Source organism: Microcebus murinus, chromosome 19 (genome assembly GCF_040939455.1).
Source record: "Microcebus murinus isolate Inina chromosome 19, M.murinus_Inina_mat1.0, whole genome shotgun sequence".
NCBI classification, from domain to species: Eukaryota; Metazoa; Chordata; class Mammalia; order Primates; family Cheirogaleidae; genus Microcebus; species Microcebus murinus.
In genome coordinates this window covers 29400654-29425805 of record NC_134122.1, presented here as the reverse complement: position 1 = coordinate 29425805, position 25152 = coordinate 29400654, and the positions used below count along the sequence as shown (strand labels likewise).

Sequence of the window (25152 nt, the reverse complement as noted above, 5' to 3'; positions counted from 1 at the left end):
GTCCCTGTGTCTCTGTGTGCATACATGTGCACAGATGTATGTGTTCACATTTGTATTCATACCTGTTTGTATGTGTGCTTGCATGCATACTAGTCTGTGTTTACATCAACATGTGAGTGTGCATGCATATATGTATATGTTTGTGTGTGCGTGAGTACATGTGTGTTTGTGTGTCCGTGTGTGTATGTACATGGGTATGCATGTGTTCGTGTGTGTGTATACGTGGGTATGCATGTGTGCATGCGTGTGCTTTCCTAGGTGGGGACACAGCTGCCCCTGGGCCTGCTCTCTGGGGGCTCTTGCTGTCCCGGGCTCCTGCCCGCCTCAGGTCTCCAGTCCTCACTCCAGCCACCCTACCAGCCGCCCCGTTCGCCTGCTCCCTCCTGGGCGATATCACCTGCTCCACCAACTGCAATTCTGCCTGAGGAAGAGCTCAGCCTCAGGAGGTGAATCCAGCCTGCTGGTGCCGGCTCAGCCCTGGGGGACAAGGCAACCAGCAGATCCTGCTGTCCCAAGAAGCTTCGCAGAGATTTGGAGGCAGCCTTGGCAGCCTTGTCCCCCAGGCCTGTCCTGCCCTAGGCCATGCCCCTCTGGCTAATCACCCAGAGCCACCTCTGGGTGCAGAAGAAAACAGGCTTGTCCCCATCCAGGGCAGATGCTCTTGGTGTCCCTCACATGGCCCTGGGCCCCACACGGCTTCAGCTTCTGCCTGCAGGCACCTGTGACTCTGCCGAGGGCTCTCTGGCCCCAGGAGCACACTCAGGGGCTCCAGGGTAAGCCAGAGCGACAGGGGCTACCCCAGGGAAGCCTTGCCCAGGGAGAGCAGGAGAGACTGCCCGGCTGATGCCCCCAAGGAGGGCTGGCCCTGAGATTGGTTCTAAACCATCTCCCAGACGGACCACGGGCTTGAGCCCAGATGCCCCCACAGGTAACCTGCCCATTAACACACCTGTACTGCGCACATCCTTCCCTTCCTCTCTCCTCTCCCAGCGCTGCCTGGGGCCACTCCCAGCTAAACTGCTTGTCCTTTGCGGAGTCATCCTGCCTCTGCAGCGACCACCCTTGGCCTGCTCCTTCCGCAGGAGACCAGGCTGAACACTGGCTGCTTCCAGGCAGCTCCTCCACTGAGTCTGTCCCATGGGGTCCTCCGTGCCCAGCCCCATGCCAGGGCTGGGACAGCAGCCCTGGAGGGACAGCAACTCCTTCCTCTTCCTACTGACTTTCGGGTGTCCAGCCTCCCAGACGCCCAGGTCCTGGGGGCTCAGTGCCATTCTGCCCTGCCCATGCCCAGCCTGCCGCCTGGGACCTTCAGATTCTTGCCCTCTCACTCTCCCCACCCCGGGAGGCTGGCCCAGCCTGAGAAGGCCACCCGGGGCCACCAAGGCCTTAGAAGCATCCATCACATAGGACCAGGCTGCTCAGGCCTGCTGGGCAACCTGGGCTGAGGTTTTCCCAGCCACACCCAGCAAGTGACTGATGTCCCCTGACCCTGGCCCCCAACCAGGTCCTTAGGCCCAGGCTCCCCAGCCCAGCTGACCTTGGCCTCCAGCGTGGTCAGCCGCTCACTCATGTCGCTGAGCCTGGTACAGTTCATGCACTCTGAAAGAGAAGAGGAACCAATGTGAGGGCAGAATGTAGACCCTGGGGAGAGAGCAGCTCAGGCAAGCAGGGAAATCTCCAATCATTTTACCTGGAAAACTCCTATTCAGCCTTCAAAGCCTTACCCTCAGGGCCTCCTCCTCCATGCAGCCTGCCAGATCTCTGAGCCTCCTTTCTGAGCACCCACAGCACACAGTACCACCTGTTTACTCAGCAAAGTGTCTACTCCATGCCAGGCACTGAGCCAGCACCAGGGATACCATTAGCCTGCGAGTGCCACGAGGGCAGGGGGCTTTGTCTTTTTTGTCCACCCATGAATCTGAGTGCCTGGCACAAAGCGGGGACTCAAAAACTATCTGACAATTGCTGAAGGAGTGGTAAACAAGATGTGCTCCCTGACTTTGAGAGCCACAGTCTGAGGAAGGAGACAGGCAAACAGACACAGGCTGGGAAGGGCTCCGCTGGGCTGTCAGAACAGAATGCTGCAAGCCAGTCCCAGAGGGAGCAGTCATGGAGGACGTCCTGGAGGCAGTGACATCTAAGGTGAGACCTAGGGGATGCACAGTGCTTGGCCATGTTCAGTGGAGAGAAGAACCCATGGCGAGGCCTGCAGGGGAGTGAGCGCAGGGCAGTGTGGCTGACTCAGCGGCCTGGGGGCCACCGAGGCTGGAGAGAGAGGTGGATGGGCCCCACCAAGGGGCCCGGGAGGGGCATGTGAAGCAGCATCCAGTGGCCACTGGGCAACTGCTGGAGAGTTTCAGGCTGGTCAAAGTCAAGGTCAGGTTCGCACTGTTAGAAGCTCCGTCTGGCAGCGGAGCAGACAGTGGGTGGGAGTGGGAGGCCAGTGAGGAGCGGGGTAATGGTGACCCCCAAGCACACATCTCCCTGGGCTGTAATTATCTGTTTAAGTCTGTCTCCCCCGAGGCCGAGACCTGGAGCTCTTTAATGAGGAAATAGACGGTTCAAAGCTGTTCTAAAGAGCTTTTATTGCCCTAGAAGTCAAGGGAATAAATTCCTCTCTTGCCTCAGCTCAGTTCAAAGCCTGACCCTGCGGGAACCCCAGCCCGGCTAAACAGACTCGCAGACACAGAAGAGGTATCTGGGCAAGTCAATGGCCCCGCTTGGCTGGGGCTGACCGCTTGGGGTGTCCTATCTGAGGCTCTGCTCCCCAGCATGGCCCAGGCCCCCCGCACCGTCAGCCTCCTCCGTCCTTGGAGATTTTCCCCATCCTTGTCACTGGGCACAAGTCACCTTGCAAATTCCCCTGTCCTAAAATGTCGATTTCTCCATAGGAGATGCAGGGCTGGGGGACCATGGGGGGGGGGAGGGTGTCTCAGGACCACAGAAATAAGTGGGTCAGGCTTTGTCCTCCCTGGGGGTGCCCAGCCTAGGGGCCAGAGGGGTGGACACCAGCCCTACCTGGTCTCGGGAGGGGACCCCGTGGGCCGGCAGAGGCCCCTCAGCCGCTCCCCTCCCTTCTCCCCTTGGCAGGACCAAGCCAGCAGTTTATAAGCATTTTTTAGGAACAGAACTCTTTCCTCTCCATAAAACCTTGTCAGTAACCATGATGCTCAAAGCAGATTAAAGACTGAGGTATAAACACTGAGCAGGGGAACAGCTAGAAGAATGTACACAGTTTTCTGATCCTGGGATGGGACAGGGCTTTGTAAAAGGCAAGCGACAGAGGTGGGTGGGTGGTTACACACGGAGGACTGAACACACATTGTCCCCTGTAGTTCCTCCCAGGAAAGGGGTAGTAAGGAAATACAAAGGTATAAAATCCATAAGCAAAGAGAAAGGCAGAGGAAAGATGCAGGTGACATTTTGCAAGGTGGCAGGCGGCCAGGTGCCCGCCCAGCCTGGCACACGGGAGGAGGCCGGGGAAGCCCCAGGCAGGGGAGCGGCAGGTGACTGGGACCCGCCAAAGAGGAAAGGCTCACCCACACTGACGTGTGGGAAGGCCCCTGATGAAATGGCGGGGTCCCCAGAACACCAGCCTCCAGGAAGAGGGGCTTTTGGTGCCTTCCTCTTAAACTGGGACAGCCGAGGACGCCAGGGCTGCTAAGAGAAGCCCTTAACGGGAAGGCAGAGATCAAAACAAACAGGATTCTGTTTGCCACCCACCCATCCACCCACCCTGCCCCCACCTATGCATCCCCCTACCTGGTATTCACCCCCACCCACCCACCTACTCCCCCACCCTCACCCTCCCCCATCCCCCCAGCCTCGGTGGGTGCTTCTGAGCTGTGCTGACGCTGCAGAACTTGGGGGGAGGCAGGGCCGCATGGATGGGGGTGCTGCCCTTGGGGGCTGTCCCCCTGGGACCTGAGTCCTATGGGCTGGGCAGGGTGACTTTGAGGAGGCTACTTTTCAGCTCGATCAGTGCTCCTGCCCACACCAGGAGGCTCCTCACCACCCAGGGGCCCGGCAGAGAGAGCAGGAGGAGGTGGCCCTCGGGGGAGCTGTAGAGAGAGCCCTGGCCTGCCCGGGCACTGGGCAAACATTCTTGAGGCTTTCAGAGTCCCTGAACAGGGCGTTTCTGGGCCCAAAGGAATAAATAGGATCCACGCAGGGGGCAAGGTCAGCAAGGGAGGGACGCTCTCGTAGGGACCTATTTCTGGAAAGTGTGCTGGGCCCGGGCCCAGTTTGCTCTGGCACCGGGCACCCTGCTTGGCAGGGGAACAGCGGCTTGGCTGTCAGCAGGCACGGGGAGGGGTCCCGCTCCCCAGCCAGCTCGGACGCCCCGCACCACCAGCCCGGGCAGGTGCTCCCGAGCCAGGCAGGTTTTTGGCTCTCCTGCATCTGTCACCGACAGGCAATTAAAGCGTGTTTGTTTAACTTTCTCTAATTATTCACTGGAGCGGTGGAAACGGTGCTGGTGGGACAGAACCTACCCACTCGTGGCCCTGTGACCAGGCGAGGCCCTGCCCGTCCCACTCTTAGCCGTGGGCTCTGACCCTCTGGGATTACAGGAGTCCCAGGTGCCCGGGTCCCCTCGATGGCATGCAGGCCCTCGAGCACCCGGGCCCACAGCACGTTTCCTGGGGTCTAGAGCACATGCGGAAACCAGCCGGGGAACCTTTGCCAATATGTGCGTGTCGGAAATGTCAACGTACCAGGCAGCCCCGCGTGTGTTCCTATGTTCCTGTGGGGAGGGTGGGGCAGAGAGAGAGAGAGAGTGAGCGAGCACCGACTGCTTGGTGTGTTCACTGGAATGAGAACTATAGAGACCTGGGCCTAGCCTGCCACTAGCTCACTGAGTGGCTTGAGAGGCCCATGCTCTCTTTGCACCTCGGTTTTTCTGTCTGTAAAAGGGATTTACACTGGATCAGCTCCAAGGGCCTCAGGCTCCAGGACTCTTTGTTCCTGCCACCTGTGCCCTCATCCTTGGCCTCTTGCTCGAGGGCTCCGTCACCCACTAGGACAGAGGTTGCCAACTCCACCTGCCATCTGCCTTTGGCCAGCACCCTTGCTAGTCATGGCTCTGATTCCAGAATTCAGGACCCGCCTCCTGGATGAGGCAGGGTTCCCAAGGCCTGGGCCCTGAGAGGGGCTTCGCCAACAGGGCAGGAGTTGGGTCCTGCAGGAAGGTCTAAAGAGGCAGCGTGAGTCCACTGTGAGGCTTGGGTCACAGAAAAATTGGATCATAGAAAAATTAGCTGGGCATGGTGGCACATGCCTCCCAGCTACTTGGGAGGCTGAGGTGGGAGGATCACTTGAGCCCAGGAGTTGGAGGCTGCAGTGAGCTATGATGAGGCCACTGCATTCTAGACAGGGCAACAGAGTGAGATGCCGTCCCCCCCCCAAAAAAAAGAAAGAAAGGAAGGAAGAAAAGAAAAAGAAAACAAAAAACAAAAAATACACTTTTAGAATGAAAAAAAATAGCTGACATTAAATAGTCAGTAAAAGGATTGGAACATTAGAAAATTTTCTATAAAGTTTATAAAAGAGAGGAATTGTGAAAATTGGAGAGGAAAAAATAAGGAAAGGATCAGTCCAGGAGGTCTAACATCTGACTAATAGATAAAGAGAAAGAAAGAAAAGTTTCTTTCCAGAGAAAGAAACTAGAAAAAATGGAGGGAAGAAAAGTATCAAAGAAATGATCCAAAAGCCCACCTAAAACTGAAGGATATGGCTTCTTAAGTTGAAAGAGCATACAAAGGGCAGATGAAAAAGTAACTCACACCAAAAAGCACATCACCATAAAATTTTGGAATCCCAGAGACAAGGAGAAAACCCTACAAGTTTCCAAAGATAAAATAAGGCTTAGGGAAAATATCAGGAATCAATATGGCATTGAACTTCTGAACAGTAACAGTGGCAGTTGGGAAATAGTGGTATTTTTGGTGGGGGGAGAAGAGGATTTTCCAGCTAAGATTCAGTATCCAGCTCAACTATCCCTCAAGGTTCAAGGATAGAATGAAGGCATTTTTAGATATGCATGGTCTCAAAACATTTACACTGCCCATACCTCTTCTCAGAAAAGTGCCAAAGGATGTACTCCACCAAAACAAGGAAGTAAACTAGGAAGAGGAAGACACAAAACATGAATATGCAAAACCAGGAAGTTTAATATGGAAGAGACCAAGAAACATCCTGAGAAGGACAACAAAGAAGTGTCACATGATGGCAGCTGTGCAGCAGGCCTGGAGCACACCAGAGCACCTTAGACAGCAAGACAGAGGGCTTTAGAAACTAGACAGCACCTGATGTGTGTGAATGTTAATAAAGGGAGAATTAAACTTCTCTTGGAAAATCGGGGGTGAATTAGCAACATGTCAAGTGATACATATTTATGACATTGCTTAGAAAACTAAGCATAAAAAATGAATTATTATCTCCCAAGAAAACTGAAAGTCTAAAGAGAGGAAAGCATCTTGGGATCTGTGACTATAAACTTGTTCCTTATGACAGTCACTTCCCTGTCCACATGCCTTCCCATACCCGATTAAGACAAATCCCAGGTACATTTACAACACTGGGGTGTATTTGTACATGAAGGTGAAGAAGGGCTCCACCACCAACTCACCACCTTTGCAAAGACTACTGAACACTGGGGGCTCAGTTTGCTCATCAGGAAAGTGGGCATGATGATCTCTCTCTAGCCCACCCCAAGAATTATCATGGGCCGACTGACACACGCACACACTCACGTGTGTGGGGAATGGCTCTCAGGCTCACATATCCGGTCTGGGGTGAGGAGGGGCTGGTCTTCCCACTCCCATAGCCCCTTAGGGTTAGGGGGCCTTGAGGCCCCCGGGATGAAGGGCAGCCGGAAGCCTGTGATGGCTCATTTTACGAATCAACTTGGCGAGCCTTGCTATCTGGTTGTTGAGTGGAACGCAGCTCTAGCTGTTGCTGTGAAGATATCTGTAGATGTGGCTAGCATCTGCAATCCGTGCACTACCAGCAAGGAGATTGCCGTCTCTAATGTGAGCGGGCCTCGTGCTATCCGTTGAAGGCCTTCAGAGGCATAAGTGAGGTTTCCTAGAGAAGAAGGAAGGCCACCGCCTCTAGACTGTGATACGAAATCCTGCTGCAGTTTCCAGCCTGCCAGCCAGCGCCACAGAGTTTGAACTTGTCAGCCCCACACAAGAGCATGAGCCAATTTCTTGACATAAATTCCTTTACACACTTGCATGCATGCACATACCCTGTTGATTCTGTTTCTCTGGGGAACCTGGACTGGTACCAGGCCCAACCCACAAATGCGTCCTAAATGGACCCCCTGACCAGGGGAGCGTCCCCTGGGGTCTTCAGAGCTCCAGCTGCCTTAAAGACAGTGTTGCCAGAGCTAGCAAATGAAAGCAGGGCATTTTATCTGGCAACCTCCTTAGTTCCTCGTTCCTCCTACAAACACACCGAGGCCTTCTCTGCAACAGGGATCCAGGGACAAGAGGCCTCATCTGCAAGGGTCTCTGGACATGCAGGTGCCTGTCTGTGTGCCGGATGCCAAGGAGGTTCTCGGGGTACATTCTGAACCCAGCTATGGGAGACCAGGAGGACTTCCCAAGCAGGTGGCACCTGAGTTGAGCCTTCATGACAATGATGACAACCACAACGACCTATAGTAATAAACACTTGCTGAGCAATTGCTCTGTGGAAAGAAGCTTCAGTAACCTTGAAGCTGGCACTAGATTGCTATCCCCATTTTACAGGTGGGAAAAATGAGGCTCAGTGACGTTAGGCAAATTTGCTGAGAATTCTCTGGTCAGAAACTGACCTGGAAGCATGTGCTCTTTGCTCTTAATGGTTGAACTATTTAAGTCCTGGCATGACGATGGCCAGTGTTGACCATGTACCTGCTCTGCTCTGGGGCCTGGGACTGGGGGATTTGGTGTAGGACTTTTGAAATCCTTGCATTGGCCAGCGAGGGTCTCTACTGTCACTCCCACCTACAGAGGAGGAAGCAGACGATGGCCATGAGCCCAAGCCCACAGTGAGTAGGATGGAGCTAGGAGGGGCACCAGCATGGCTGCCATGCTCCTCCCCCCACCAGTTTTAGGAGACTCTTCTTGGCCTCGTGCTGGCCATCTGCCCAAACAGACCTCGCTCAGGTCCCAGGTTTAAGCTCCTGTAACAGGTAGGAACCCCACTTTCCACATGTGCCAGAGGCGGGGAGGCAAGCCAGCTGCAGGCTGGAGTCCCAGAGTCCACTGGGGCCCCAGGTCCCTGGGGCAAGCAGGCCGTGACAGTTCTAAGTATGTCCAGTCCTGGTGTTTCCGGTTTAGCCTGCAGCTCCACGGTACCCTCTAGCACTCGAGCCCGGCTCCGTGGATAGCGGAGAGGCCCGTGCCTGGGAAGCCACCTCTCTGGTTAATTTCTAGAAAGCCCCTTGTCCCGGGTAATCACAGAGACTGGATTTCTCTAAGTCACACACCCAGAGAGGGGCAGTGGAGAGGACAGGCTAGGCTGAGGGTGGGGGCCCTGCCACATGCCAGCACAGTGAACCCCCTCGGGGGCTGGGAGCCTGCCGGTCAGATATAGCCATGGCCACTCACCCGGCCCAGCTGTAGGGCTCAAGGACTGGACGGAACAATTAAATCCCATCCTTGGTTGTATATCAGGGATCACAGAGAAGACAACAGTTTTCAGGAGCTTCTGCCAAGAATTTTTTGAAGAGGAACTCGAGTTGCTTCTCGGGGAGGAGCAGCCTCACATGGGTGTCGTCACCATGGACGCACACATCTCCAAAGGACCAACGGCACCAAAGCCTGGAACACAATGGTAGCCAGCCACTCCACCCCATGGGCACCCACGTCATCAGCCCCAGGACATGGAAATTTCTGGTATGTTCAGACACACCACACAGGTGAAAGGAGCAATGCTGGAGAATGGAGTTGACTCAACAATGTTAATCAGGCTCCCGCTGGGCGAGAGACACACATGCCCTGGTATACTGCCCTCCCTTTGCAAGTGAGGAGGATGGAAAGCAGAGAGGTTTGGTAACCTGCTCAAGGTCACATGGATTATTGATTAAAGGCCAGAATCAGAATTCAGATCTTCTCTTCCCCTGAGGCCATGGTGGTGGGCTGGGCTAGATGCTCTGGTGAGAGCAGCAACTCTCAATGTGATGTGACAAGTGCCTGGACCATGGCTGGGGCTGGGCAAAGTCTGCCTGTGACTTCTGCACTCAGCCATGGCCCTGGGGGCCCTGCTAACCTGGCTGGCTGAGTCTATCTTCCTCCCTCTCTACCTCCACATCCAACCCAGATTTCAAGGCTGATGGGTCTTGCACCATGGCTGGAACACACCCCAAGGTATCTTTCACCCAACAAAATCTAAAGAGGAATTATTAGAATTATTAAGTTGGTTTAGAAAATCAACTTTTAGTTAGAAAAATCTAACTTTTAGATTTTAGTTAGTTAGATTTTAGTTTAGTTTTAGTTAGAAAAATCAACCATATTCCCACATACAACAAGCAAATATAAAAAAAATTTTCTTCAATGATACCATTTACAAAAGCATCATAAAGTATGAAATTACTTAGGACTAAATTACTTAGAACTAAATCTACAGAAAACTATAAAACATCACTGAGAGAAATTGAAGAACTAAATAAATGGAAAGATATACAATGTTCCTGGATTGGGAGACTCAATATTGTAAATACATTAATTCTCCCCAGTTGATCTATAGATTCAATGAAATCCCATTCAAAATCCCAGCAGGCTTTTTTTTTTTTTTTTTGGTGGAAATTGGCAGGTTGGTTCCAAAATGTATATGAAAATGCAAAGGTCCAAGAATAGTCAAGGCAATCCTGAAGACAAAAAATAAGACATACAGGATAGATTTTTCAATAAATGGTGCTGGGATAATTGGATATTCAAATGGAAAAGAAAAATAAAAGAATCTGACCCCTAATCCACACCACATGAAAGTCAATGTCAATTGGATTGCAGATCTCCACGTATTAATAAAATGTAAAACAATACAGCATTTAGGAGAAAACATAGGATACTATTTAAATGAGCTCAGAATAGATAGAATCCTTAGGCAGTACACAAAAAGCTCTACCAGGAAAAAAAAATTTGACAAAGTGGACCACATTAAGAATTTCTTTTCATTAAAAAATACCATTAAGAGAATGAAAAAGTATATCAGTGAGTAGAAAAGGATTCTGGAATACATATATCCACAAAATAAGAGTTCTAAATCACCAGTGGTTTTATGAAGAGGAATCCAATGTCATTAGCCATAGCAGGGAAATGCAAATTAAACCACAATGTGACATTCCTACACACCCACCGGAATTGCTCATATTGAAAAGACTAACAATCTTTTTACCAAGTACTAGAGAGGGTGTGAAGCAACTGGAACTCTCATACACCACTGGTGGGAGCGTCAATGGCACAATCACTTTAAAAAACCACTTGGCTGTTTCCAACAAGGCTGAACACAAGCTCACCCCATGACCTAGCAATGCCATTCCTAGATTTCTACCCAACCAAAATGAATAAATATGTTCACAAAAAGTCATGCACAAGAATGCTCATAGCAGCATTGCTCATAATAACCAAAAATTAGAAATAACTCAAATCCCTATCAATGGTCAACTAAATTAATAAATTGTCTATTCACAAAACGAAATACCGTACGGTAACAAGAGTAGACAAACCATATGCAACAGTGTGGACAAATCCCACCCACATAATGTTGGGTGAAAGACAACTGACCCAAAAAAGCACATGACATTCGATTTCATTTATCTGAAGTTCAAAAGCAAGCAGAAGCATCTACGGTGTTGGAGTTCAGGTTAGCAGCTACCCTTGGGGAGAGTCGTGATAGAGGCAGGTCATGAAAATGTTCATTTGTGATGTGAGTGCTGGTCACACAGGTGTGGTCAGTTTGTGACAAACACGAGGAGCGGCTCCCCTAATCATCCTAAAATGCCAACCTGACCCTGTCACCCTCCAGTGCTCCCCATCGCCCTGAGGACAAACCCGCTGCTGCTGGCTGCCTGCCATGCTGAGCACCTCCTGCTCTTCCAGGCCTTCGGCCTCTGCCTGACTTGTCACCTCCTCTAGAAATGGCTCCAACCCGGCCCGCTGGCCGGGAGCTCCTGCTTAAGCACCACCTCCTCTTGGGACAAGCGCACCAAACGCCTGCCTGCCGGGGGGTGGGAAGGACAGTTCAGCCAGGCACGGCACAGAGCACAGCACCTAGGGGACACTCCCAGGCTCCAGGCAGCACAGCCTTTTGCATTCAGACTGCTTGGAGAGAAGCTCATTTAAGAAGTACCTGACTGTCCCCTGCTCTAGCAGAGGGCAAGGGTTACAGGCACACCCGTGCAGACCCCTCACAAGGGCTCTCCGGCTATGAGCATCCAAGTGTGGAGGGCGGCTGGCCCCTAAATTAAATGCCAGTTTCAGGGGCCAAATGCCAGTTTCAGGCACAGCCCCCTCCCTCTGCCCCTGCTAGCTGCCCGGCTTCCTGAGCCCTGGTCTCTGAGTCTGGATGTGTCATCTTCCTGAAGCCTCCTCCATGCCAGTGACATCTGCGTCAGCAAGTGCTTTCTTTTTGGTTCTCAGTGGTGTCTATAAGGATGACAATAACAAGAGACACACTCCCTGGAGCATCTGTAACCCCCCCTGGGCGTTTTAATTTTTCTCTGTGCCTCCTCACCATAGGTATTTGGACTCCTCTTTTACAGCTGATGAAAACGGAGACCTCTAGAGATTAGGAAGTTGTCCCAGGTTCCCCAGGTGGCAGGGGGCAGAATCCAGTTCAGAGAAGCTCCGAAGCCTGCGTTCGTGCCTTAAGAATTTCCTACTTCTAATTGCTGTGGCCCCCTTGGGAACCTCTTGAGTTAGAACTGTAGCCTTACGGAGAGCTCTCGAAAAAGGCAGTGAGCTTTGGTACCTGGTTTGGATGCCCACTGGAGCCACTCCGACCCGGTCATGGCTGTGTCACCTGCCGGAAAGATTACCTGGAGGTGAATATAACTCACCTCTGGACAGGTGAGCACAACAGGTTATAGCACAGCTGTTTCATTACATCAATGTATTCATCATCATCACTGCTCCAAATGGGTCGTGGAGTGGCCTTCCTCCAGACTGGCTGTGGCTGGGGACCATCCCCAGTATCGATGATGTGATAACGGAAGGGCAAGAATCTTGCAGGAGAAAGTAATTCTTGGCTCTCGATTGGGGACGGATTGGGGTCCCCACAGCTGGGGACGCTTGGACGAGGGCAGCTGGGTTAGTTTGCTCGGTGGAGGGATTTCAAGTCTTCCAGGAATGTCCCTCGGGACTTGAAGGGGATTTCATCACAACAGAAATAAGTGATCCAGTCTCCACGGCCATTCAGGGGATGGGAATGCAGGGTTGGGGGGCTCCCTGCTTATGTTTATCTTTCAGGGCTCAGAGATTCGGCTGCTTCTCCTGGGCAGATTTCTGAGGATCAGGTTGTTAATCTGAAGTTACTGTTTGAAGAGCTCTGCCCCCTTTTTTCCTCATCCAGGAAGAAATCATTAATACCTCCAGGGTCCCCTAAAGCTGGCAGCTGGCCGCACTGGGGCCTGAAAGATGACACCAAGTGCAGCCGGGGGAGATGAGCCCCGTGGTTCCTGACCCACTTGGACGTGTAGAGCCGCTGCTCTGTGTCACTGGGATAGAATCCCTCTTAATGGAGCTGCAGGCCCAAGGTCAAGGTTCAGCCGGGGGCCTCCAGACCACGGAGGGGGCTGCCTGACTCCGCAAGGGGCTCTGGCCCCCAGAGGGCTACTCGGGGCACCCACAGCCTCGTCCTCCTGCAGCACTCACCAGTCAAGGCTCAGGAAGAGGCGATCAGCTCTCCAGGGAACAGACGAGGTCCCCAAAAGTACAGCAAGAAGGGGCAAGTCTCGCTGGCCATGGGGGCTTTCAGAGAGAAATGGTAGCAGAGTTTTAAAAACTAAAGACACCTTGAGTTACTGATTTGAAATTCCGTGTTTATTAAACAATATATTTATGTATATATATATATATATATATATATAAAAAACTAAAGACAAAATCACTGGCTCTTCCCACCCCCCATTACACCCCCCCAATCCAGGGGGTGGAACAGGGCAGGCGGGGAAGAGGAGCCTGGGACACAGAATCTGCATCTTCTTCGATGGCCACGTGCTCCTGGGCAGGTCCCTTCCCCTCCTGGGGCCCCTGCTCCTCCGAAGGCAAAGTGAGGGCCCGAGGTGGCTTCCAGCTTTAGGTGAGGATTCATGTGGCCTCCAGGAAAGGCCTTGGCCTCATCCTGGGCCATCTGCCTCCCGACGGTTGGTCAGGGGAGCTGGGAAGTGAGCGTGGGGCCCCCTCTGATACCACGTCTCCCAGGGTCTCTGTCAGAGGTAGCATCTCTAGCTGGAGGGACCGCTGGCCTGACTGCTCGTTGGACAGGGGCTCAGAGCAGCAGTTTTCCAGACATGTTTTTAAAGAGAGTAAGACTTCCCCCTCCACAAAATTGCTTCGAAAACTGCTCTGGTCGAGGTGGGTGGGGGAAAGGAGGCAGAGAAGGAAGGTTCATGGGGCAGGGGATGGATCACACCTTTCCTGGCAGGAGGAGGTTGCCATGGCAACTAAAGGAGCACTTGATGGGGCCCCTCCCCCACCAGGCACAGACCTTCGCTGAGGATGGATTTTTCTTCTGACCGCCTCTATTTCCCAGCCTGGAAGATCACTCGAATACAATCTGGTTCTTTCTTAGAGACACTTTCCTTTTATTGCTCCCCTGAATAGTTTAAAACACATTTGAACAACATGAAGGCATTTGTACAGGATTTTGCAGCAGTTGCCTGATAGCTTAGTCATCTTTCTGGGCCCACCTGGGCAAACTATGTAACCCCGGGGAAGTTACTTAGCTCTCTGAGTCTCAGTTGTTTTGCACATAAGACAAAGGTACTTGAGGCCACCTGCTGGGGCCCCTGAACCTGTTAGAGAACATGGGATTAGACTGCATGTTTGAGAAAGGGTAGCTGTTATTCATACTATTATATTAAAAAGCGAATTTCCCATGCAATTGTCAGGACAGGAAAACTTAGAATTGTCACACTCAGCCCTTTCTTTGTGCAGATTAGAAAACAGATCTGGGTGTTAAGTGTCTCAGGGCCCTAGTTGCACATTTGAGTAGTGGCCAACCCAGGTCTCTGGGGGTAGTGCCTCGTTATTCCCCCTTAGTCATTTATACTATAGTAAGAATGAGTCTTCACAGTACCACTAAGGGCTCTACAAAACCCTCTCCCATCCACCTCTCCTTCCAGAGAGCCTGAGAGGGTAGTCTTGTTCCAACAAGGAAGGAGGGGAGAGAGATGTCCCAGCCCAGAAAAGGTAAGAGAGAGGTCCCTGAATCCAGAAGCACCTTGATCAGAGGCACCATCTGAGTGCAGGTTCAAGGAAGGGGACAGGAAGCACCCTGTGCTCAGGTGCAGAGTGCAGTTACTAGGTTGGGGCTCCTGTCACCTTGTCTTTCAGCACCCGGGCGCTGGCCTGGAGCAACAGATGGGAGAAGGTTCAGACCAGAAGCAAAGCCACTGCAGGGGTAGGGGACAGCTGAAGGCTGGCCTCAGCGTCTGATGCCTGCTCTCTGCTCATAGCTGGGCCGGGGCGTGGGAGGAGCAGGGAAGGAGCCCAGAGCTCCTCCCTCTGGCCTCTCTGAGCTTTAGGGATATGGTAGTGGCAGATGGGGAGCTGAAGATGCAGAATCTCTCAGGGGAATGGTCTGTCCAAGTGCAAAGGATAGGCGGTCTGGCCAACTGACCCCATGTCCCCTTCTCCCTCTCTGCTGCCCCCCAACCCCCGTTCTGCAGGCTGGGCACAGCTGCTGCAGCCAGGAGCACATCTGGGAGGGGGGCCTGATGCCAGCAGACTCCCAGGGAGCAGAGTCTCAGTCCCTGGGGTAGGACCCAAACAGCACTGCCTCACTGGCCATAGTACACTGTCTCCTGCCCTCTGAGCCACCCCAAACCAAGTCCTGAAGAACAACAGGAGTCGGAAGTGGCCTCCCTAGTGGGGCTGGGGGCTGCCTCTTGTCCCCTGCCTTTGACACCCCTCCTGCCCAGAGCCCGGAGCCCGGAGCCCAGAGAAGAAGCAGCTGTCCAAGAGACCGCACTGTCTCTGCCAGTTTGATGGATCTCGTTGTGGATTGAATTTGCATTTTTCCACTTTGCTAATGAGGCTGAACATCTTTTCATAGGTTTTTGAGCCGTTTCTGTTTCCCCTCTCTGGGAGGTACCCTTTGTGTCCTTTACCCATTTTGCTATTGGATTGTTCCGTCTTGTTCATTCTGATCCACAGGAGTTCTTCCTGTATTTCTGATACCAGCCTGATGTCAATTTCATGCTTTGCAAATATCTCCTCCCAGTCTGTGGTTCGTGTTTGTGCTTTGGTAATGGCGCCTTTTGTCATAAAGAACCTTCCAACCTATTTACCTTTTATTCCTTTAACCCAACATATCGGGCAGGGTAAGACCTGCATGGCAATGCTGACTAGAAGTCATGTTGGCTACCTCCAAATCCCATTCATGTCTTTTTTTTTTTTCGGCATATTATGGGGGTACAAATTTTAAGGTTTCGATAAATGCCCTTTGCCCCCCTCCCCCCACAAGTCTGAGTTTCCAGCATGACCATCCCCCAGAGGGTGCACATCTTACTCATCATGTCTTTAAAGGGCTTCTGTTGTCCCACATGAGCGTGATGCTTGCTGGGGGATGCAGTAGCTCAGATCTATGTGCCAGGAAGTTTCTTTCTCTTCTTAGCTTGCCAGGAGTTTTCATCATGAATAAGTGTTGAATTTCATCCAATGCTATTCTCTTCTAATCTGTGAATGAGCTGAATTGCATGAACAGATTTTCTGAAGAACCTCACTTGGTCAGGATCTATGATGTTTTGATGCACTGCTGCTGGATTTGAATGGCTAATATTTTATTTGGGGGTTTTCACCTGAATCATTTATGGCTCCAACCCAGAACCCATACTTGGCGGTCACTTGAGCTTTGAACCTGTGGGAGGTAGAGGTCAAGGTTAAGATTGCTCAGACTCAATTTTCCCCACCCAGAGTACAGACAGATGGGCAAGCTATCTTGTGAGCCAAGCATTTAATTTCATTTGTCACCTCTTCCACCAAGTCTCAGCTCTCCCTGCTGTGACAGAGGAGACCAAGCCCCTGCTCTGTCCTAGCTCAGGTGACCCCTGTCCCCACTCCACCCCAACCTCACAGTGACCACAACATCCCCGGCAAAACCTCTACCTCTTTAGGTTCTGATCCCTGGGGCACCGGGAACCCATTTCTGCCTTATGAATTTGGCTGTGTATTTTCAATAATTCTTGCACGACTATATCTTTTATTTTTCAGCATTTGTGGTAGGAGAGTTTCTAGGTTATCTGAGTCCATAGCCTTGGCAGAATTGGACCTCGGCAGAACTTGGGCCGTCTCTTTTGTTGTCCCATGGGAAAGCACTTCTGAGGGATCATTACCTATAAGGTTGCAAGTAGTTACATGAATACTACCAACTACACTGGCCTGACCCAGGGAAAAATCCATGTCCTGGGACTAGGAACATTCTTGTCCACATGTGGCACTCGGTGACTGCCATGGCCAGGGACCAGCAGGGCCTGTCTGCCTTTGGCCTGGAGCAGGGCTCTGAGCTGCCTTCTCTTAGGATGGTTTAACAGAACCCATAATGACTCAGTTCCTGGGCCAGTCAGGCCATTTTTGCGCTGGAGCAACCAGGAATCGCTCTGAGTATTCAGTCTGTAGCCCTCACACTGGGCACCCAGGAGTTCCAGCCTTGAGACAGGTCCCTGCTATCCCCACTGCTAGGGACCCTCCTGTGCCACTCAGCTAAGTGGGCTCTGCTGTTCCACATCCAAGCCATACCCAAGTCGATGGCACCTCCAAGCTCTATAACCAGATGACAGGAGAAACTTCAGGAAGCAGCTTCAAGTGAGAAGCTTCCATGTCCAGCTCCCGCGCTGAAAGGGCTGCCTCCAGCGTGCTGGAGCCCATGAGCTGTTGGAGGCGGCGCCCAGCCGGGGCTCTAAGCAGCTCCGACAGATGCAGGAGCTCAGTGGCTAGGGGTCTGCCCCAGGTGATGAGATAAGATTCGGTTGTTATAAGGTGCTCCTGGGCTGAGTGTGGGAGGACGGGGCCCACCTTCGTAGAGGAGGGGCTTGCCTACTTCTGGACACACAGTAGGGTCTTGGCACGCGCCGGGCGCTCTGGGACAACTCGCTGCTGAGTGAGAATGGCCCCTTGCCTTTGGAAAACCTTCAAAAGGTTTCTGCACTCAGGTGGACACCAAATGCTGAAGGCACTTCCTACGGAGAAGAAAGATCCCCTGCATTCCCAGCCGCAGCTGACAACCACCTTGTCTCCCAGGCCCACACCTGACCCCACGGGGACAGGCAGCTGCAGGGAGCTGGTGACAAAGCCAAGCCTGGGAAGACCAATGGCATCTAATATTCAGTCTGACATCATCTGGCTGCAGTTCCCAGAGACTAAAATTAGGCAGAGGAAATTTAGGATGTTGCTTCAGATTTCCAAAGAAAACAGGGGTGAGGGCCAGAAAACGGATCATAAAAGAATTTTTGTGACTCAGTCCCAGCGAGGGAAAATAGGCGTGAGCCCCGCTAATGGGAAGGGGCACAGGAAGCTTCTCTCTGCTCACTGTGAAGGGCGCCCAGGCTCCCTGCGCTGACATGTCCCCACCAGGGGGCTCTCGGTCCATCCCCATGTCACAGACAGATGGGAGATGCTGGGTCTGGCCCCAGGTCTGCTGGAAGCCGGCTGAGCTCCGTCTCTTCCCCTCTTCCTGGGAGAGGTGAGGTGGTCCTGAAAGGCCTGCGGCCCCATCCAGATCAAATGCTCTATCCCATTTCTCGGCTGGGCCACTCGGGTGGGCGGGAAAGTACCTTGGAATTTGCAAAGTGACCCCTGCCTCATGCGAAATGCAGCCTAGCAAGGATTAGGGGCCTCTCCTAGTTCTACCATCTCAGCTGAAACACCTAAGACTCGGGTTTCATGAGCGACCAGGGAGGCCTCCAAGGTTCCTGTAAGGAAGTCTGTGCCTGGGCAAGCTTCAGGAGAGAGGGTCCAAAGTTTCATCTGATTCTCAGCGTGGGAGGGGGTCTACAACCCCATAAATGTTGAGATCATTACCTTCATTGTCCAGTTCAATTCCTCCTCTTATAGACAAGAAAGCCAGGGCCCAGAGACGCAGGGTTATCTGCCCAAAGTTGCACAGCGCAAGAGGGGCAAGACTGGGTCAGGCTCCCAGCCAAGTTCAGCACTTCCCCTCAGCCAGGGTCCTCGTGCAGCTGATGGTGACAACGCCTTACCAGGTGAAGGGTGACTGCAGATGCTGACACACAAGCAGATGCAAAGATGGAGAGGAGGAAATGTCAGGGCAGAAAAGTACAATGAAGCCAAGAGTAAGTCAGGGTTTAAGAAATGGGACTGGGAGAGCCTCCCCTGTTGTCAATCATCAGATACAAATGGGTTAGGGTCAGGGTTAGGGTTAGGGTTGGGGGTTAGGCTTGGGCTTGAGGCTTCCTAGGAGGAGAAGCAAAGAATCATCATGTCTCTAGGCTGCTCAAGAAAACGGAGCTTTCACTTCTGGCAAAGGTAGGAGGAGTTTCTTCAGGGGCCTCCCTAAAAAAGAGGCTGAATAAGGAGGTCCCCAACCCCTGCTGGCACATCCATATCAGCATTGCAGGAACCTCTCCCAGGGCCTCTCAGACACACCCAGGCCAGGCCAGCCCTTACTTGTCACATGGGGCCTCTCTTCCACCCTCACATGGCTGTGGTGGGAATTGCAGGCACAAGCTGATTAATACCCACCCCCACTTGTGCATGGAGCCAGACCCAGAGTGAGCAGGTGCTCTATACAAATATGAGTTTTCTTTCTTCATAAGAAAGGAATAGGACAGGCCACAGTCAAGACCTGTTAAGGGGGAGGGAGTTGGAGAGTGGGTATCATTTACCATGTTTTTTGGCATCTTCAAGTCCATAGTATTCCTGGTTTACTGCCCAACAGAACTATAATCCTGGCAATGTAACAGAGATTTCAGATCTTATTCTGGGATTTCATTTCCAACTTTCTAGGCAAGTTCTTTTAGAGGTACAGAATAAATAAACAGGAAGGTGAATGGGAAGACTAGCACCTCCCACCCCCTAAGAGCAGCAGGTTAAAAATCCAATTCCAACACCAGGGCTGTGGGGAGAGAATTAGCTACAGTCCCTGAAGATTTCCAGCAGCTAACCTAAAGGAAAAAGGAAATGTGGTCTCTGCAAAAGACACAGAGGAAGCAGAAGGAAGTGGGGACAAGGAAGGATGATCCCCATCCCACGCTGGCAAAACCAACTCAAAAGTGGTTTGCCCAAGGTAATCACAATCAGAATATGCAGCCTTGTTTGAGGCTGCCACAGCCTCAGTGGGGGGTTCACCCAAACTTTCATTTTCCAAACAAGGAAATGGAGGCCCAGAGAGGCCCTCCCCACAGCACACACAGGACAGTGACAGAGCCAGGGCAAGAACCCAGGCTTTAAAAATAAACCAGAACCATATATCTATGGCCAACTGATTTTCAACAAGGGTGACAAGACTATTCAATGGAGGAAAAATGGTTCTTGGGACAACTGGATATCCACATGCAAAAGAATGAAGTTGAACCCCTACCTCACACCATATATAAAAATTAATTCAAAATGGATAAACAACCTAATATAAGAGCTAAAACCGTAAAATTCTTAGAAGAAAATACAGGGATAAAGATCCACAACCTTAGATCTGGCAACAAATTCTTAGACATGACACCACAAGCAGGAGCAACTGAAGAAAAAAATTGATAAATTGGACTTCATCGAAATTAAAAACTTTTGTATATCAAAGCACATGATCAAGAATGTGAAAAGACACCCTACAAGATGGGAGAAAATATTTTTAAATTATAAATACAATGAGACTTCAATATCCAGACTATACCTTATAACTCAACAACAAAAAGAGAAACCGCCCAATTAAAAAGGAGCAAAGGACTTGAATAGACATTTCCAGGAAGATATATAAATGGCCAACAAGCACATGAAAAGATACTCAATATCACTAACCATTAGGCAAATGTAAGTCAAAACCACAATGAGATGTCATCTCACACCCACTAGAATGGCTATAATTAAAAGAAAAAAAAAACAGAAAATAAGAAGTGTTGGTGAGGATGTGGAGAAATTGTAACCCTTGCTGTCCATTGATAGTGGGAATGCAAAATGGTGCCATTACTGTGGAAAACAGTGTGGTGAGGGCTCAAACAGTTAAACATAGAATTATTACATGACCCAGCAATTCTACTTCTACATATATACCCAAAAGAATTGAAAACTGGTGTTCAAACAACTACCTATACATTACATGCTCATTGTTCACAATAGCACTATTCACAGTAGCCAAAAGGTGAACACCTAAATGTCCATCAGCAGATGAATGGATAAACAAATTATGGAATATTATTCAGCCATAAAAAGGAATTTAGTCACGATACACAATGCAACATGGATGAACCTCTAAAACATTATGCTAAGTGAAAGAAGACAGCCACAAAAGGTCACATATTGTGTGATTCCATTTATATGACACATTCAGAATAGATAAATCCATAGAAATAGAGAGTAGGTTGGTGCTTTGGAGTGACAGAAATGTTCGGAATCAGAAAGAGGCAATGGTTATACAACATTGTGACTATACTAAACACCATGAATAGTTCACTTTAAAATGGTTAATTTCATGTTGTGTGAATTTTATCTCAGGAAATTATTTTTAAAATAAGCCAGAAAATCTATTACAAACCACAGGATATCCATCCCTAAGCTGAATGCCCCTCACCCCTTCTCAGACCCCTGAACCAGTAAGTTGTCTCCAACTACCCCATGGAGAGCACACACCAGTCTCTTCCTCAAGCCAAGTAGCAAAAGGGAATGTCCAAGCTAGACCTTGTGGGGTTTGCTCGTGCTGCATGGACCCTGCCTCAAGATGATAGACAAAGTCATGCCCCAGTAGGAAAGGATCTTGGTCTGAAATGGCACCACTTCCTGTTTGAAATGACACCATTTCCTGTTTGAAATGACACCACTTCCTATTTGAAATGGCACCACTTCCTGTTTGAAACAAATCCTTCAGTGCCAGGTGTTCCATTTCCTTCAAAAAGGCAACTGCCAACCTAATTAGAGAATTCCCTCCCTGGACACTTCACCAAGGGCTGCCCCCACACACTGCTTCTCTTCGGGGCCAATTTATTATCCGAAGCCTTTCTCACAAGCTGCCTGGTTTGAGTCTGCCTGCAAGCCTAAGGCAGACATGATAGTAGCATGATGAAGCTGAGGCTCAGAGAGGTTTTTGACTCCCTCAGGGCCACGGAGCAGCTGGTGACAGAGCTGGGACTTGAGTCCAGTCTTATGATCCTGGCTAATGGGATACCCATTCCATGACCTGCCTCCTGGTGTATGATCCCACAGCTCTTGCAGGAATGGCCTTGATGCCAAGATAAAAATGGACTGGGCACCACCCTTCCCACTGTGTCCACCTTACCTTTTCCTTTCTCTGTCTCCAGGGTTCCAGGCCCTGCCCACCCCCATCCCCACCCCCAGTCCTAGGACTTCAGGCCAGGAGCCAGCAGCTCCCCTACTCCTCCTGAGGAGGCAGGACAGGCAGGGCTCAGACCCACCTCTGCAATCACTCAGACTCGGCTGGAATCCTGGATCCACACCTTACTGGCCGAGGGGCCTTAAACAAGTTTCTTAACCCCAAAGGCCTCAATGTCCTCATGTGTAGAATGGGACCATGAATAGGGTTGCTGTTGTTGTTAGAATTTAATAAGCTCACCATAGTGATCAATGAATGTTACTTGTTATTCATTTTTCCCTCTTGGCTTCCTTTGTCATTTATTCTACCTAATAAATAAATGACATTTACTGAGAAAAATCTCATCTATTTTGCCATTTTGAACTGAGAGCCCATATAAAGGATACTTTGCTTAAAGCCAGTGTTAAATAGCAAAATGCTCAAAAGGAGTTGAGCTGATTCTCAGGACAAACTTTGGGAAGTTTCTACTCTGAGACGAGCATTAAATGGCTGGTGTTTAGACTAGACCCGGCCAATGAAACCTGTTGGCAAGGAGCTCACAGCCCAGGGACATCCAAGGGACATCTAAAGGACAAGGACAGCTGTCGATAGAACTATGCCACAGGGGAACCCAGGGATTGGGGTTTGGAGGTGAGATGGAGGCATACCTGCCCAGCCCTGGCCTGGAAGGCTTTCTGAGCCTTGGCCAAGCAGAGAAGAGGCAGGTGGAGGGATGGAGAGAGTTCTCAGCAGAAGGCACATGTGCAAAAGGACAGAGGCGAGGGATGATAGAAAACTCCTAACATAGCATTCGCAATGTGTCAAGCCCTGTTTTAAACATTTCACAAATACCAACTCATGTAGTCGTCACCACAGCCCCTCGAGGAAGGTATTCCTAGCATCTTCATTTTACAGATCAGGAAACTGAGGACGCAGAGGTTAAGGAATTTCATAGCAGGTACAGGGCAGAGTTGGGATCCTGTCTGCGAACTCCCCATTCCTCATGACTGTGTCCCAGTGCATTTGGAGAGCCTCAGCTTGCTATCAGTGGAAGATACGATAGGAGTGGGGGGAAGTGGTGGAAGTGAGGCTTGGAAGCCACCAGGCAGTTGGATGCAGGACGCACAACTGCATGCACAACCCTAGGGGGCGCCATCACACTGCCCAGTCGTCACAGACTTGAATATTTATTACGACAGCTTTCCAGCAGATGGCAGTCACGTGCCTCAAGGAAGAGGTGCCTTTTCCTTGTCCGCACAAAGACACCATATGCACTGGCGGGCCGTGCTGCTTGGCTTATATCCAGAAGGGGGTGGGAAGCCGCTGGAGGATCTCAAACAGGGAAGGGGATGTTTAGGTTTGTGTTTTAGACAGCTTGCTCTTGGAAGGGGGGGACTGGAGGTAGCTAAGCCGTCCAGGTGATAGGTGGGTGAGATCTAAGGTAAGAAATCAGCGGGGGCAGGGGCAGAAAAGAGGAGATGGGTTCAAGGGTTGTGTAGACAGAAGGATCCACAGGACACAGAGATCCCCTGGAACCGTGGATCCCAAGGAGAGGAGACTGGTGGGGCTTTGAGGTTTCGGATTCAACAGCTGATAGAGTAGACAGAGCAAACAAGGAGAATTAGAAGTGGTTCTAGGGAGGGGCGGGGAGTAGCTTTTGTTATGTTTTTGTTTGTTTGCATGAGACAGGGTCTCCACTCTGTTGCTCTGTCATACAGACTAGAGCGCAGTGGTGAGATCATAGCTTGCTGCAACCTCAAACACCCGGGCTCACGAGATCCTCCTGCCTCAGCCTCCCCAATAGCTGCGACTACAGGCGTGCACCACCACACAGGACTAATTGTTTTTAAATTTTTGTATTTCTAGAGATGGAGTCTCATTATGTTGCCCAGGCTGGTCTCAAACTCCTGGCCTCAGGCCATCCTCTGGCCTTGGCCTCCCAAAGTGCTAGGATTACAGGCGTGAGCCACCACACCCGGCCAGGAATCTCTCTTGGAAATTTGGGGGAGGTGGGGGGCTGCAGGCAGGACAGGAATGTTGGGATGGTGGGTGGACACAAAGATAGGAATCCGAGCACACAACTGACAAATCCAAGGTGCTGGCACCCCAGGAATCCCCATAATGGTTCAAATCATCTTGCAGAGCTGGAGAAAGCTGAGAGGCAAGTCGGGTTTATCCCCCAACAGTGGGACCCTGAGTCGCTGTCCCCCTCCTGTGCCAAGATCTTTAAATATACTCTCTCCATCAGGGCCACAGTGGAGGCCCACTGACTAGTTTGAAGAACACCCCAGGAACCTCTCTCGCAGTTAGGAATGCTGAGGCCTGGAAAAAGGAGACCCAGGGTTCTACAGTTTGGATACAGGGGACCCAGGGCTGGCACCAAGGATCTCCAGCTTCTAGACCAGCCATGCAGCCCACCCATGGTCTGGGAGCCCCTCTCAGCTCCCTCGAGCCAGAGCTGCTGTCCGAGGGGGAGGGCTGGGTGAGTCTGGCACTGACCGGTTTGGTTTCTGCTAAGAGGCCCCCACCAGCTCTTTGATTAGCAGCCAAGATATGCTTCTTTCCAAGTCAAAAATAAAATAAAATAAAGCATGTTACAAAGTGACTCTCTCTCCTCCAATTCATTTTAATGTGGTTTTCAGCATGGGTTTACTGTGAGCAGCCCAGTGTGCAGAAAACATGTGCTTGCAATATGCGTGTGACAGTCGGGGTCCAGGGAGCCGCCCAGCCGCCCGCCTCGGCAACACGGACGGGCGGGAAGGAAGTTCAAGGCATGTCTTTGAGGATCAGGTAATTGGTGGCTCTCAAATACTTGTCCAAGGCTCTGAATGGGTGTGCTTTCACCCAGAGTCCTGTCCCTTCCTGACCCAAGCCTAGCAGAGAGGGAGAACTCAAGGGCAGTGGCAAGGGGTGGGTGTCCACCTTGAGTGTGGCTTCTCCTGTCCCCAGAGATGGAACCAGCTGGGAAGGAAGAGCTCTCCGGCAGGAATTAGGAGACTCAGGGTCTAGCCTATAATGACACTGTCATCTTAGGCAAGTGTCTGTCCATCTCTGGGCTGCTGGGCCTCGGTTTCCCCACCTGTAAGAAAAGGTGGCTTAGGAAACAAAAGGTCCCTTCCGTCTCCAACACCGTCTGGCTTCTCCAGGTGGGGCTGTGGGAGCAGGGCTGGTGGGAGGATGGCCCAAGCCCTGGCAGGATCTTGTGGCCTCCTTGTCATTTGTGCAGAGGGAGAGGTTCATTCAGCATTGCCCAGCCCACTCCAGTATGTTATGTGACTCTCAACACCGTCCCCGCTAACTTACTGTCCAGCCTTCTCCTGTAACGAGAAGTCACCGCTGCTCAGGGGCCCTGTCCTGTCCTTCCGTGGGCACCTCTGACCGACCGCAAGCAGGTTCCTCTTGAGGATATGCTGGTACCTGCCTGCGGGTCACATCCCCATCTCCCGCTGGTGCTCCCCAGGCAGAGCT

The 25152-nt window shown here is 51.3% G+C and overlaps 1 protein-coding gene across 2 annotated transcripts in view; it reads right to left on the bottom strand.

Moving 5' to 3' along the window:
- Positions 1-25152, bottom strand: part of COL26A1 (collagen type XXVI alpha 1 chain) — a 136798-nt gene that overhangs the window by 14916 nt on the left and 96730 nt on the right. For both annotated transcript variants that reach the window (XM_012759465.2, XM_012759466.2), the window contains exon 4: positions 1538-1599. In XM_012759465.2, coding sequence (XP_012614919.1) covers positions 1538-1599 — 62 coding nt within the window. The remainder of the gene's footprint in view (positions 1-1537; positions 1600-25152) is intronic.